Genomic DNA, 14412 nt, shown 5'->3' with positions numbered 1-14412 from the left:
TGTAAAGTATCATGGATCTGTCGTAATGCGGATGTTGAATGTTGCTTGACTAATGCACTGAATTTTGGAGAAAACATCAAAGACCGAGCGGTTAATCCTAGGATATCATGCTTTAGAATAACATCTGTAATCTCTGCGGCGATTGAATGCGGCATCTTTGATGGTGGCGGTGGGAAGTGTGAATGACTGCCACGACATACTAGCAAAACAAATGGGAAGCGATGCCAGGAGTATGGGATAAAGAGATCAAATCTGACTGAGCATTCCCTTTTGACCAGAGTTCCAATATTATTTTGGTGTATTGAATCTATTTTTTGCATAAGTATTGCATATGCAAAACATATCAAAACATAAGACGTCGAAACGCGACTTACCACAGAACTTTCCAGTCTTCCGACGATTTGCTACAAAGTAACAATTCTTGTTCTGATATTGATTCGTCGGAATACCAGATCTCTCAACCAGAAGCTTCATGAAGTCCATACTGATGTTATGGCTATGTTCAAGTGTCTGTACATAATGCCAATCCGCGTTTTGGTGATAAGATGGACATCCAATTCTCCACATCTAACCGCGTCAATATCATAACAACATGTCAATATTATAACAAAGATCACTTACACTACCATCCTGCCATATACAGGGGTGCTGATCTTTACATGTTGTTGCTCCAGTATAATACATACATGGGCCATCGATATTCCATGTACGCATGAAACCTAGATAACGCTCTCGGGTTCGCTGCTCAACCTCTTGCCGAGTTGTTGCATAGACAGGCTTTGCCATCTTTTTGCGTACATCGATAAAGATCTTAGGATTAACCGCATCGTATTGATCACATGAGGTCAAAATTTCAGGATGTGCTTGTTCACAGTGTTGAATTCCAGAGCACCGATATGAACGATGCCAAACTCGAGAATCCGGATCTTTAGGCTTCTTGGAAAGAAGCTTCAAGAAGTTTTGCCTTGCTCTGCCAGTAGCTTCAATTGAGAATTGAACCTAGGATATTGTTAACATATGCATTACATATGACCTGCATAAGTAATACATCCCCTACCAAATGTTCCTTCCCACTCCACTTTTTCGGGTCCCCTCTCAAAATATATATATCAGTTACACAGTATATAGCACCACCATTTTATGGTCTATAATAATATAATTAAATTTCAGGGTTGCTTAATAATAGCACTTTCAAAAATTCGCTTAATATTTTGTGTAATACCCCTTAGCCTTCCGCACTGCCTTCAAACGTCTTCCCATGCTCAATATTAGCGTATCTATCTTTGCCTGATCTAATGCCTTCCAAGCTTCCACTAGGCATTTTTTAAAATAATGCCAGTCTGCCTCCGACCTTCCCATGCCAATAAGCTCCGGAAATAATGCAAAAAGCTTCACTTTTAACCAGCGCCATACCGGTTCAATTGGGTTCAAATCGGGTGAGTGCGCGGGCCAGTCTTCGACGTATACTCCGTGAGTTTCAAACCACTCTTGCGTGTCCTTCGCTAGATGAATCCTCGCGTTATCTTGCTGAAATACTAAATTAGGGGTGTAGATTGGCATCAGACCTTTTTCGAGCGTCGAAATATACGACTTCGCAGTATAACCCCTCCCCGACCGCGATTCTTTGTCCCGTTCCATAATTATTAATTCTGTTCGACCTCCTAGCCAGATTCCGGCCCAAACCATTTGTGAAATATCTTTAACGTGAGCCTTAGCATTCACAAGGTCCTTACGAAGGCCCTCCGAGGTTGTACGAAAGCACCATTGTGGTCCAAAGTTCGAGGTTCGTTGCACCGAACACTCGTCCGAGAAGATCCACGATTGGAAGCTTTCGCGTCGCCATTTTCGCGCAAATTTTAGCCTCTTCCTTGCAAGAGGAGGCTTAATTGGTATTTTCTGTTTCGATCGCCGTTTTCCGAGTCCGAATCGCTTCAAAATTCGACGTATAGTGGAGGGTGACGGATGCTGAGCTGTAGCAGCACTTAGCTGTTTATAGGTCTAAAACGGATGCCGACGTGCCTGTAAATAGAGATGAGAGCAAGCGCGCTCACTAATAATAGCGGGACGGCCGCTTTTTTCGCGATTCTCTAGCTTTTCGCCTTCTGAATAGCGTTTTAGCGTATTGTAGATTGTACGCCGAGAGCAGCCAAAGTCATTAGCTAATTGCACTTGCGTAGCGCCATTCTCGTGAGCATAGATAATAGCTGACCTTTGGGACGTAGATAGCTGCGCCGTTTTGCTACTTTTTGGTCCTAATTTCATTACAATCGGAGCAATAGGGGAGGTGTAGGAGTGAAAAAAAAAACTTGGGTTGGTTGTTGGGCCAATATAGTGGGGCGGAGTGGGAAGGAACATTTGACTAGTATCTGTATGTCAGTATGAAGCAACCTTTGAAATCAGTGCGATGCTTACGGTTTGCCAACCATTTGCAAAGAACAAGTATATCAATGGGTCAGTAGTGTTCAATTCCTCACCACCAAGGTTGATGCACGCTCCAGCGATTGGCTGGAGCAGAGTCTTTGTCTTACTGTAGGCTGCAACAAGAAAAAGTCCATTATTGGCCCATAATCAAGTTAAGGTGAGTTGGGAAAGTTCTTGGAACTTGGACGTTCAAATCGATAGCCTTGACGAAGAGCTAGGTGATATGCCTCCGCATTTTGTACGAGCGGGCGGGAAAAATTAAGATCAGGCCGCGGTGCATCAAGCACTTTTCGGACCGACTTTGTGCTCGCATTCTGTTCAGGCAGGGAGGTCATGTAAGGAAAGCGTATCATAGGGTCGAAGTTGATGAGAATCAGCATATGGTGATTGGGGGCAATACTTCAGCAGAGGTAGAGTATATGATCGACCGCTCGTCACAAACAGCCCGAACAAGACTGGTGGACGAGTCTGGACATAGTAGGGCCAGTAGCTCCGAGGGAGCATCCTCGGAAGGCCATAAGCAAACACCACGAGAGTCGAAATGTTCCACGCCACTTTCCCCAATTGCAGCGCTATGTTCCCGCGGCTTCGTTCGAAGTCGCAAGCAGTGCTGAGAGCGCACCCCATCGGCTTGCAACTTAGGGTCGTCGATGAGGCCAAGGTAGGTCGCCGCGGCTAGGTGGTAGCTGCTGTACCTGGTATATGCCGGAATGAAGTCGAAACGTTGGTCCAGAGGACGGCTACTCTCATGCTCAGCGTGGCAATCGCGAACCAGTCGTTTTCCCGGGAGCTGGCTATGAGCTCCACCTGAATCCACCATATCAGTGGAGCGGGTAAGCTCCTTTGTATGCATTGCCAGCGCTTCGTCTGGCGTAGGAAGCGGTGTGGTGTAGTAGGTACGATGGTTTTCTCTTCTACCATCGAGTCATTCACCTTTGAGATAACAAGTTCGTATTTAATGTTCCCTGCCCAACTGAATTCGTAATACCAAGGGCATTGGATTAGCTAGTGCTCACAGCGTCGTTATTAAACTGCCTAAGGTTACTGCTGTTAGATAAGTGTGTCTATACCTAGGCTCAATCCACCATCTATTAAATCACGTACCTTACACAAAATTCAGTATCTTACGTACGGGATATATGGAGTCATATCCATACGAACGTCAGAATATCATATTCAAATCACATTGGAAAAGAAGGATTGGAGTTCTCACTAGTTCACTGACATAGAATGCGGAGCTTAGATTTTATCGAATCATTGCACAGGCATTCTACATAGACCATTCTGATACGTGCACTAAAATGGCACGGAGTCCAACTTTGCAGCCAACCGTTTGCTGATGAATAGTTAGAAGCATCGATAAATGGATCTGTCTAGACCACCGCTGATTGTTTCATGATACCGGCATTTCGATACTTTCCAACATGTGAGTGATGTAGTATTGAGAAAAGAAATATTATATAAGCCCCTCTTATGCCGGTGACTTGACTGACAATACAAATTCCTTTCAGGCTATCTTCTCATCCTTAGCATTGCTCCAAGCTTGACAATTTATAGGTTTGAGGTCTTGAAGCCAATCGCGAAGCAAAATGAGCCAACCCTCCAAGGCTTTCCACACTGGTAAACTTCCCATCCATACATATACTTATGCACTTCAGCACCGCTGACAAATCCATAGGGGTTATACTCTCCATTGAAAACTTGGGAAAAGGAGAGTATGATGTCGAACAAGTGAAGGATACATTGGAGGAGGCGGTGAATATTCGTTATGAAAATTATCCAGTTGAGGTGCGTTTTCAAGGCTCACAGATTTATCATTTCTGACTAAAGTAGGTATCTGGCAACGTTGATACGACAACGTGGGAGGCCAGTAATATCTTCTACTTTCTCGGCATTAAGATCGGCACTCTTAGTGGCAACTTGAAAAACGGAATCAGGGTCAATCTCAACATTGCCGGTTTCAAGGGCTATATCAGATTGTATCTTGAAGGCGACAAACTTTTGCTCACTTGGAGTGTGAAATCTAGATTTCCTGGTGGTCCCAAGTACGAAGACACCGTTGGAATTGAAATTGGTTGACTGTGTGAACAATCATAAAAGTATCTTTATAGTCCAATGCAATTTCTTCCAGTATCTATTAACTAGTTGGTGTATATAGATATAAATATGTTCCAACTACGACTAAGTACTTCCCAAGACAACAAAACCACCCATCTGTAAGAAATAATACCTTATTCTCTACATCTAACGGACTCCGAAGGCTGCACCTCTCCTCTTCAAGAGGGCTGGGCCTGCTGAAGTTCATTTCGACGAGACTCCATACGAGCCCTGAAGAATTATGCTTTGCACACTGCGACTTCCATGACGAACTTCGGAACTTCGCAGCTTGCAATAATCTCATGGATGTGACGATAGAGGACTCTATTTCGACCTTACCACTACTAAGTTCACTTCAAATACCTGCGTTGGCCCACCTCAGCTTGCAGATGTCTGTCCGATTTCGAAAACCTAAAGAACTGGGAGCGTATCTTGGCCTTCCTATGCGAACGGACACTTTCCATTATTCTCATCGGGGACAAGAGATCACCTGCTCGCGCTGCGTTTCCGGAACGACTTAGATAGGTCGTGTTGTTGCGGAAAGTGACGCTGAAAGGGTCTATCTAATTGGGACTTGTTGGTGTTGGCTGACAACCAGAGCACATGCAACATAATAGAATACGCTACGTCTGACTGACCCTGTGCTTTTATGGAATGTCTAACATGGAAAGCAGAATGACTCCTTGTTCCTACCAGAGATTGTTGCGGTAACTACCAGCAAGGGAGGCCTGATCAGCTATGCCAGCCAGAAAATTGTATATATGTCTCCTCCGGGGCTTGCCCTTAGTTAATCATGAATAAACCCACTTCTCTCTGCTCTTGACGGTGTCTCCAGATCCTTAGCTTTCACGGCTATAGACATGCCTGGTAGCGGAACAGTAAAGCAGAGCTGACCTTACGTTTATTGAGTATTCCTGACTGACTGTCATTCCCTTTCCTGACCTGCCCAATCGTTTGGGCTTCTGAATCTACCCTCATTCAATATAAATTTGCTAGACTAGGTATTCTATATACAGACGAGTTTTATATAATTATATAATTTCACAAAGGATACAGTGGTATCGCGATATTTACTAATATAGTGACCAGAACAGCAGTAAAAATTGAGTTGGCAGCTATGCAAAGGGATGTATTTGAGTGTTTGGTAGTAGGGTTCTTAGCGATCCTAGGAATTGTCGAACGGAAGGAGACCTTTCGTAGTGCCTATCTATATACACCGATCCTTTCGGGATTCATCAAGATTGGGCAGCTACTGGTGATCCAACGATCCGTCTTGGAGGTGCAGGAGGGCTCGCTAAATGAACCCTCGGCGATATTGAACGAGATGCGGCAACGATTTCTGATCCATGGATGCGCAACCTAGGGCCTACCCCAGGAGCCCCCGGGGGCTGGGCGTGCGGCCCCTTTAGGGTGCGACGATTTAGTATATAGCCAGCCCCTCCAGTTCCTATGGCCCACGCTACGTTCATCATATTGGCAGTTCAATAATGGCCCTGGTCTACTTTGCCCCGCGTTAGCGCCGCCACGCGGTCATATCTCCACTTGGAGCAGCAGGTGCTTGGTTGAACAGTATTCCTTCATGGGCTTGATGAGCCGGTTGAACGTTCTATAATAATCACCTCATCAACACCCTCGCGTCATGCTGGAGGACAGGAAAAAGTGGGTGATGTACATCAATATGCGAACGCCAGATCTAGAGCACTGTAAACTCGACGGTCATCACTATCTCCAGGCCTTATTGCGTACAACTTCTCGATATTGACCTGTTGAACAGTTTACCTGCGATAGCCGATCATGGAACGATCACAACCCGACTTACCATGCCCCACCACTATGGTCATCATTGGTAGTTCACATAACCTTTGACCGCCTCAGCCCCCACTAGGCAAGCGCCAAGGCAGCCTCACAGGTCAGATCTCCACTTGGCGCATTTATGCTTGGTTGAACAGTTGAACAGTGACATTTTATGAGACTGACATCTGGGATTCCAAAAGGCGTGGATCGATGTTCGTGAATTGCAAATCTGCTGGGGATGCTTGCTAAATACAAATGACAAAGCACGGACCCTAAGCCCTAACGAATAGCCAATTAGGTATAGATCAACACGAGAAAACGTCTTTGCCCTGCGTATGACTCTCCGAGAGCATGATAATATGTGCTAGTCTGGAACTCACGCATAGAGCTGCGAGAGTACACCCTCTGAATGGTCCGCTGAGACGAGAGCAGGCATATGAGTTTTCGGAGGAACCTTTTCGAAGGGTTGTCAGGTAGGCCATGCAAATCATTGAGCTCCATGGCCGATATCCTCACGGTGAGCTAGTACTCGGTAGACAATTAGCTGGGTTATATAGAGTAGGCTATGCGTAGAGCAGGTTGACTTTCGGCATCGCTCTAGTGCTTTAGGCCCGTCTCCAGTGGCCTTTCTCATACCACACGCACCCGCTTTGAGTGACGTTCTTCACGACCACACCGTAAGCGTTTGAGAGCACCTGGCCGATTGTGCAACGGTCGACGGTCCAAGGTGCACAGATGAAAGTCGATGATCAGGGCTCGCTCGAGCTCAGCATTCCACAGGATGTTGTCCGGACGAAGATCCTGATGAACAACGCCGAAAGAGCGGATCTCCTTCACCGATTGGTGAATCGCCAGTTGGATGGCCTTGTCGAGAGTATTATGGCCCACGCTCTCACCACCCCAGCCCATCAGAAGCATATGACGGATCCTTCCCGCGCCGTGGAGGAAGTAGGTTTGGGCCAAATTGATCGCCCCGAGAAAGACGGGAACAGCCGATCCTTGGGCACGCTGGAGGACCCGGTAGACGTCTGCTTCACGCGAGACCTCCCCCAGAGTCTCGATGTTGTCCCCTTCCCGACAACAGTATATCCGAAGGTGGCACACGTAATCTTGAATGGTGCGCCGGAGGACCCACAAGGGCCGATAGGGGTGCAGTTATGATCCAGATCCTGGTCAAGCTGCACCTTGAGCTTTTTCACCAAGTCAGTTGCACCGATCGGATGGCGGTCCGCCCTTCCACCAAGCATATGCAGCTCCGAGTTAGGGCACTTAGGATCAAGCGTGCCACCTAGCTGTAGCCCGAGAAGACACTTTTGTGTGCAATATGGAGCATCATGGGAGCGAGATTGCCCGGTTTGGTTCCCTTGGCGATCTGCTCGCGGTGCAGACCGTTGGGTTGGAGGGGACGATGTGACCTGGCTGAACCCCCGCTTCCGTCCTGCAGATGCGGTAGGGTCGGCCTCGGAATCCGAAGAACTCTCGTGGTGATACGGACTGGATAGTGGCGCGCAGCTAGCGGCCGCTCGAGTGGCCACCCGAGGGCCGCTGGTGATGGGAGACGAGGATGTGAGGTACTCAGAGGTTGACTGCTCAGGACTAGCGGATTCGGAGTTAGCATCGTCCACGTCCAGGTCCCGTGGTAATTCCACTACTACGATCTGAGCGCGATCGCTATCAAAATTCGTATGCCATTTCGGGAGCCCGTTTTTGGCCGCATTCCGCCACGCCTGATCACGAAGAGGAGCGCGAAAACTCATCAAACAGAGGCACAGGGTCCTCTCAATTCGAGTCCTGGGAATTCCAGGCCCTGCAACACCCGCCATCCCGTATATACCGGGATCACCCAGGTGGTAATAAAGGGTAGTTGGGTCGTCGTAGGGCACCCAGAGCTGCACGTCCATCAGACCGTTCGTCAAATATGAATACTCCAGACCCTCTTGAATCATCACGTGAAATTCTTGTACGATGGCTGATCCAACCAGCCGCTCGGCGTGATATCTTGATTTCTCTGGCTCTTCCGTCGGAACACGATCAGGTTGGACCACTTCTCGCCAAAAATCCATCGGTCGGAGTCCCAACCGTAGGTTCGCAGCGGAGAGCTTATGGGGGGTTTGTACTCGACCGTGGTGAGCAAGGTACGCCGGTTACCGTCCGCATGATAGATGCAAAATTGATCCGGCCTCGAAGGCTTTGTGGTCGATGGCTGGCTAGCATCGACTTCTTCATCTTCGTCCAAAGCATTGGGGTGATTATCGAACCATAGCCCATTGCCTAACCGGAACTCCTCGCGAGCCTCTGGTATTTTGCATAACTCAGCGACGATATCGTGCACGTGGTCTTCAACGGCGAGTCGTTCGTAGGTCTCGAGGTCCTGTTCGCTGCTAATCGGTCGGCGCGTAAATCGTCGGCCGTGGTCTTCCAACGCAACCAGTGACGTAAATAACTCTCGGGCATCCCCTTCGGTCGGTTGCAGGTAGCGGCAGACAGATTCGTAAATTTCCCGCTGTTTATCCTCACAGTCAGTCCACGGAAGCAGTCGTAGGGGACAGTGTTTTCCGATAGGAGCGGGAATTTTGCCTGTCGTGGAGCGAGACGGTGTTTGGGCTCGGAGTGGCGTCCAAAGGAGATCGTGGCAATGTCGGATGAACTCTGGAAAAGTCGTGGGTCGGTTGCGCTCCCTCTGTTTCCTCTCCCGTTCCTCTGCCTGCCGTCTCAGCGCGGCTTCCTTGAGGAAAAGCGCCTTGTAGTCCGGGGAGCTGCTTCCACTCATCACTATTGTGAATAAGGGAGGGAAAAGACGGACAACTCCGACGCGACGGTGGGGGTGAAACTCTCCTCCCCGTCGTCACTGTCAGCTGGGCGGGATCTCGGTGAAAATATTTATCCGTCAAATACACGTGACTCCGGACCAGCACTGGCCTGGGATTGCCTCAGTGCCTCAGGCCCTCCACTGCATCGGAACAAGCATGTTCCGTAATTACCTAATCGGGTAATTCGCCTGGGGAGGGCCTGAGCGCAATTGCACCGCTTTTGCTGTGGGTCTCAATTTCGTAATGTATTTTGAACAACAACCCCTTCATCCAACAATGTCGCAACCTTCTGACAGCCCCGTTCATACAACACCTAGGCAGTATCGCAGCCGTCTCAGTCCGGCAGAAAAGTTGGACAAGACGTTCGCATTCCTTCGTACTGAACTCAACTGGTCCCTATCCGACTTGATCAGAACCCTGTGCCAGCAAAATGACCTAAAGAACCGCCAGCGACAAACTGGGTATATGAAAGCTGCATATGGCAGGGAGGTAATTGACCTCTGCCTCGCTCATCCTCGTTCATCAGAACTGGAATTGCGCAAGATGCTACTCGACTCAGTGAATTGGGGCATGCCAGAGTATCGACGAGAAATTGTTGAGCTCGGAAAACAGACCGGCTTTGGCGAGTTCGCTGTCTCCATTGCTAGTGCTGATTCGCTACATGGACTCCTCGATACGGCTCATGAGCATGCTCCGAGATTTATTGGATTGTTGGATAGTGTAACATGCGGAACTCGGCGTGCTAGCGAGATAAGTTCGCTTTCGTCTCGGTACATAATAATCCTCGCAATCCTCTGTTATTCACAATCCAATCGACACAGCAACGTGCAGACTCTTCTTGCCATACACCTGCATGCCAATGGAGTTCGGCGACGAGTCATCGAACTGCTCGCGAAGTATGGGCTCTCTGTGAGCTATAGTACGATTCTGAGGGTAATCAAGTCTCTTTCTGGAGAAGCTATCGCTTCTGTGACTGCTGCTGGGAGGTCTCAGAATTCTGTTACTGTTTACGATAACTTTGAGCAAATGGAAGGCGTCCGGGAGCAGCGTGTTGAAGGAAACAGTACATTCCACTCAGTGACCGCCGGGGAGGTCTTTGAAGGAAGGGAAATGCCAGATGGAGGATTGAAGCAGACCATGCTTGATCGAAATGTCCGCCTGGAACCGGAAAGTGTGCTCCTAGCACCGGGCAATTCAGATGACGAAATTCAGCGCCAGGTATGATTGACTCGTATGGTAAGTATTCCCTTTTAACCTAGCGTGGTAGATTGTCCGGTTTTTCATTGCTAAAGCTGTGAAAGGGGTCTTTCCTCAAGCAATTGAAGCAATATTTTCTCCTTCGACGGCGGCATTTCCCAACATGCCAAAACTTGACGTCTTGCCCGTTGGGATCACGAAGCATTCCCCTCTTGGACCCATTTTCCATGACGAGTCGACAAATGAAGGAAACCTATCGATACTTGACAATATTTTCCGGAAGCAGTACGCTATCGACGAGGACTCAGAGCTTTATCGCACTCGGCTCTTCCTCGTATATGGTGATCAAAAAACCGTTGATCGTATTCGATCCTGCAAGCGCCTTCGGCGACGTGCCTCTCGACCTTATGACAATCTCCAGTGGGTCCTACCGGTCGCTGGCCTCTTCCACCTGAAGATGAATTATTTGTACATGATATCAACGTGCCATTACGGAGGCACTGGGGGCGATCCATCCACCTTGCATGATGCCGCTAACTTTTGGAGGCGTAAGAAAATCAGCAAAGCAAAATCGGATTTCTTCGCATTGGAAGAGCTGGTAATCCACAGCTTCGAAGCCCGAGTGGCCGCTGTGTACTGGTTACTTCTCGCGAATACCGGACTAGGGAAATCTTACGAGGATATTGATCGAATTACACGCCTACACAGCCCAGAGAATTTCCTCTCCCTAATCGAGCGCATCCGTGTGGTATATTTCCACCAGGCTACCCGCGGGGGCCAAGAGTTACAGAACCACTGCCTTTTCCTGCAGCATACACTCAACTACCTGTTGCTCAAGTACGCCATCAAATACGCAGACATTGGTCTTCTACGGAGAGCGGTCGATCGAGCCTGTGTTCTGTTCGCCGGGACCAATCAACGCAAGTATGCCAATGAGATGCTGTACTTTCAAAAGCTATTGACCACATCTGCAACTCCAGCGCTGCAACGGGCCATTCTCGCGAATAGCCTCATTAACTTGCGCGGCCATCAGGACTCGTGGTTTGAAACTGATCGGATGATGGAGTTCCATATTGGGGATATGAAGGAGATTTTTAAGGCGAAACGAGGATCCACTATCCATCTCGACTATCTCTTTGAGTATTGCTCCCTTAACTCATCGTTCTTCCGTCTACTCCGCTCCGAGATCGAGCGCATTTTTAACGTACACGTTAACCCGGAGCACACGGTGAAGTCGGCAACGTATGATCTCACTATCATGGCAGAGAGACTGGTCCGCCAAGGTTCGTTGGCATATAAAAACGATCGAACTACCAAGTTTGTTGCTCCGGATCTTGTGCGACTAGGTGTTGCCAAACTGGCTGGTGAGACAATGGAAAGGTTTAATTCAAGAGAACTCCGAGGGTATGGCATGGAGAGCGAGGAGCTCGAGGAATCCCACACAGGTGATCTACCCGTAGATTTCTTCGCGTTGGAGGACACGGGATGAATCTATCCTATCTGCCTTTTTTGCCTTTTTTGACTTGGCGTAATCGGTGGCTGACCTCGATACGGACGGAATGCCCTGTTTGCATCGAGCTGTTGAAGGGCTTGTCTCTCGTCTCTTGTTTTAGCTGCACGAGCAGCTGCAATGGCTCTGATGTCGACCCCCTTGGTAACCCCAGCTGCCCTGATGGTCTTGACGACCTCCCCTCCAAATCTCTCCAACCAAATCCACTTCCCCCCAATACGGTCTCGAAGATCATTAATTGTATGGATGTGGTATCCGTCTCTTGCCAGGTTATCCAGCAAGTGCGTGGGCATTAGCGCCTCATGAGCGTCCTCATCTTGGAAGAAGCTTGCATGGAAGAGCTGCGCTGCCCTTGTCTTGCGCCACTGAATCAAGTCCGTGCGAGCCCTTAGTCTTGCCCAGTTAGGGACTTTCGATTTACGGAGCTGTTGCTCTTGCTTTCGAGGCCTAGGGAGGATGTCAACTTGACTGCAACCAGTACAGCAGGCCAGCGGTCCAGGTCGTTGGCAATCCGTCATTGACTCCCCGAAGAAATTTAGAGCGCATTTTCTAATGCAGCCACGCGTGTTTATCAACTCCCGCAGGCCAGGATCGAGTTGTGCTCTGCGCACCCTCTCCAATTTTGCTCTTCGGGATGCATCAGCTTGGTTTTCCATCGGTTCGAAGCACCAGGAGTCCACCAACCAAAGGAAGTCACCCATATATCCACTTCCTCTTGCAGCTCTCCCTGCTCTCTGAAATAGTGTGCACATTGAGGAGGGCTGTTTCCATTGTATGACGCGGCGGATATCAGGGTTGTCGATTCCCATTCCCATTGCGTCTGTGGCTAGTATGATGCGGTGGATGGCGGGACCGCCCTGGCCTCGGTCGGGACGGCAAAAATCCTCAGATATTCTGCGCTTGTCGAAGTCAGCCAACTGAGAGTGATAGGCTTGAATAGCGGCGCTTGCCAAGGCTCTCTGGCTACCCAACCTCACGAGCCATTCGATCATTTGAAACTCTGCGGCCTCGATCTGGGCGATTGAATCCATGTACACGATCGTCTTTGGGATTTGACTCATGCTGACCTGCCCTGGGGCAGTCACTGCTTCGTCTAAGAGAAAACTGAGATCATGGAAACTAGCAATGCTGTGCTCAATCCGACGAATGGATAATGAGATATCTGGTCGGTCGATCGTTGTTTTCATTACCTCGACTTCGTCCTGAAAACCCGCCAATTGTATGACATCTTGAAGCATGGTCGGGTCAAGGGTGGCAGAGGTCCCAAACCATGGCACTCTTTTATCGATACGATGTCTAAGGACGCCAATCCGAGAGTAGTGTTTTCGCCAATCGCCACCCCACTGCTGAACGACGTGCAGTTCATCGATGGCAACTAAGACTAAGCGCTGATGAAACTCCCTATGCCGTAACAGCTCCGCGAATTTATCTGAGAGAGCAATCTCAGGCCCCAAAAGAACTAGAATCCTCCCGTTAGTGGGTCGTTGTGCCACGGCAGCTGGATGCAGCTTACTGTGCGTGAATTCTCCATTCATTATCCGCTGGCGCACATGAGCGTTGTTCGATTTGCTGTTGAGAATACATGGAACACAGCCAGATATTTTCTTGATTGACGCTGCCTAGGACATGTCAGATTGCATGAACCACCTGTGATAGCTCCAACTGGGTATGGAGCATGCTAATCAATTTCAACGCTGGCTGTTCAACCCACCTGGTCCTCCTCTAGCAGGTTTAAAGGCATGATCAGAAGGGCGATTCCGCCCGTTCTAAGTGCAGGAACTGATTGGAATATCATTGACTTCCCCCAGCCAGTCCTAGCTATGAGTATGAGGTCTCTCTGATCGATGGCCAGGGTTTTAATGGCCTCTACCTGGTCGGGACGGGGTTGGAATCCGTGGAGTCGGTGCAGAAGGTCGCGTAATTTCTCAGCAGATGGAGGATCTTCAGGCATAAAAGATACTGCATTTGATTTAACAGGCATTGTTGATAGGATGGGTTAAATTTCAAGGTATAGCAATGCAATTTGGCGGAGAAACAGGACAAATTGTCTCGATGGTCGCGTCGTTTTGTTGTGAATTTAGAACCTAAACTATGCGTTTTACACGTTACGAAATTGAGACCCACAGCAAAAGCGGTGCAATTGCGCTCAGGCCCTCCCCAGGCGAATTACCCGATTAGGTAATTACGGAACATGCTTGTTCCGATGCAGTGGAGGGCCTGAGGCACTGAGGCAAGGCCTGGGATACGGGAAGCACAGGAGAGAGTGATCTGGAACAGAATAAATCCCAAGATTTGCAATCCCATGACTCACCATCCTGGAATTCTCTCTATCCTGGGCACGTTCCTTGCCTGAAATGGACCATCCCATAATCAATTATATCCCATAATGTGAGGGTCTCACGTATAGACCTCCGCACCGGCCCACAAAGCCCATAGCCCAACCCGCCCCAGCCCATAAATGGGGCGGGTTTTGGGCCTGGCATTAGGCCCACTGGTAGGCTATGGGCCTAAGGTAGAAGCCCAATATGGTTTAATGGGCCCCCAAATGGGCCCCAAACATTGCAAACATGCCAATTCTTGGCA

At 48.8% G+C, this 14412-nt stretch overlaps 6 protein-coding genes across 6 annotated transcripts; 3 read left to right on the top strand and 3 right to left on the bottom strand.

Annotated features, from left to right (window-relative positions):
- Positions 1 to 2794: 2794 nt before the first annotated feature.
- N7446_010836 (uncharacterized protein) lies at positions 2795 to 3570 on the bottom strand (the record flags this gene model as incomplete). The annotated part of the gene is made up of 2 exons (XM_058519579.1): positions 2795 to 3335; positions 3554 to 3570. 2 exons carry the CDS (start codon positions 3568 to 3570, stop codon positions 2795 to 2797), a joined length of 558 nt encoding a protein of 185 aa, XP_058368417.1.
- A 440-nt stretch (positions 3571 to 4010) lies between these two features.
- Positions 4011 to 4500, top strand: N7446_010835 (uncharacterized protein; the record flags this gene model as incomplete). Its single annotated transcript, XM_058519578.1, has 3 exons — positions 4011 to 4041; positions 4100 to 4209; positions 4255 to 4500. 3 exons carry the CDS (start codon positions 4011 to 4013, stop codon positions 4498 to 4500), a joined length of 387 nt encoding a protein of 128 aa, XP_058368416.1.
- A 2442-nt stretch (positions 4501 to 6942) lies between these two features.
- Positions 6943 to 8213, bottom strand: N7446_010834 (uncharacterized protein; the record flags this gene model as incomplete). The annotated part of the gene is made up of 2 exons (XM_058519577.1): positions 6943 to 7382; positions 7448 to 8213. 2 exons carry the CDS (start codon positions 8211 to 8213, stop codon positions 6943 to 6945), a joined length of 1206 nt encoding a protein of 401 aa, XP_058368415.1.
- Positions 8214 to 9398: 1185 nt separating this feature from the next.
- N7446_010833 (uncharacterized protein) lies at positions 9399 to 10346 on the top strand (the record flags this gene model as incomplete). The annotated part of the gene is made up of 1 exon (XM_058519576.1): positions 9399 to 10346. One exon carries the CDS (start codon positions 9399 to 9401, stop codon positions 10344 to 10346), a length of 948 nt encoding a protein of 315 aa, XP_058368414.1.
- Positions 10347 to 10482: 136 nt separating this feature from the next.
- Positions 10483 to 11808, top strand: N7446_010832 (uncharacterized protein; the record flags this gene model as incomplete). Its single annotated transcript, XM_058519575.1, has 1 exon — positions 10483 to 11808. One exon carries the CDS (start codon positions 10483 to 10485, stop codon positions 11806 to 11808), a length of 1326 nt encoding a protein of 441 aa, XP_058368413.1.
- Positions 11809 to 11810: 2 nt separating this feature from the next.
- Positions 11811 to 13810, bottom strand: N7446_010831 (P-loop containing nucleoside triphosphate hydrolase protein; the record flags this gene model as incomplete). The annotated part of the gene is made up of 3 exons (XM_058519574.1): positions 11811 to 13288; positions 13343 to 13448; positions 13541 to 13810. 3 exons carry the CDS (start codon positions 13808 to 13810, stop codon positions 11811 to 11813), a joined length of 1854 nt encoding a protein of 617 aa, XP_058368412.1.
- Positions 13811 to 14412: the final 602 nt, after the last annotated feature.

This window comes from Penicillium canescens, assembly GCF_028828765.1.
Source record: "Penicillium canescens strain IBT 15451 chromosome Unknown utg000007l_segment0_segment0, whole genome shotgun sequence".
Classification (NCBI taxonomy): Eukaryota; Fungi; Ascomycota; class Eurotiomycetes; order Eurotiales; family Aspergillaceae; genus Penicillium; species Penicillium canescens.
Note: the sequence above shows the minus strand (reverse complement) of the source record. Positions and strands in the feature narration are given on the sequence as shown.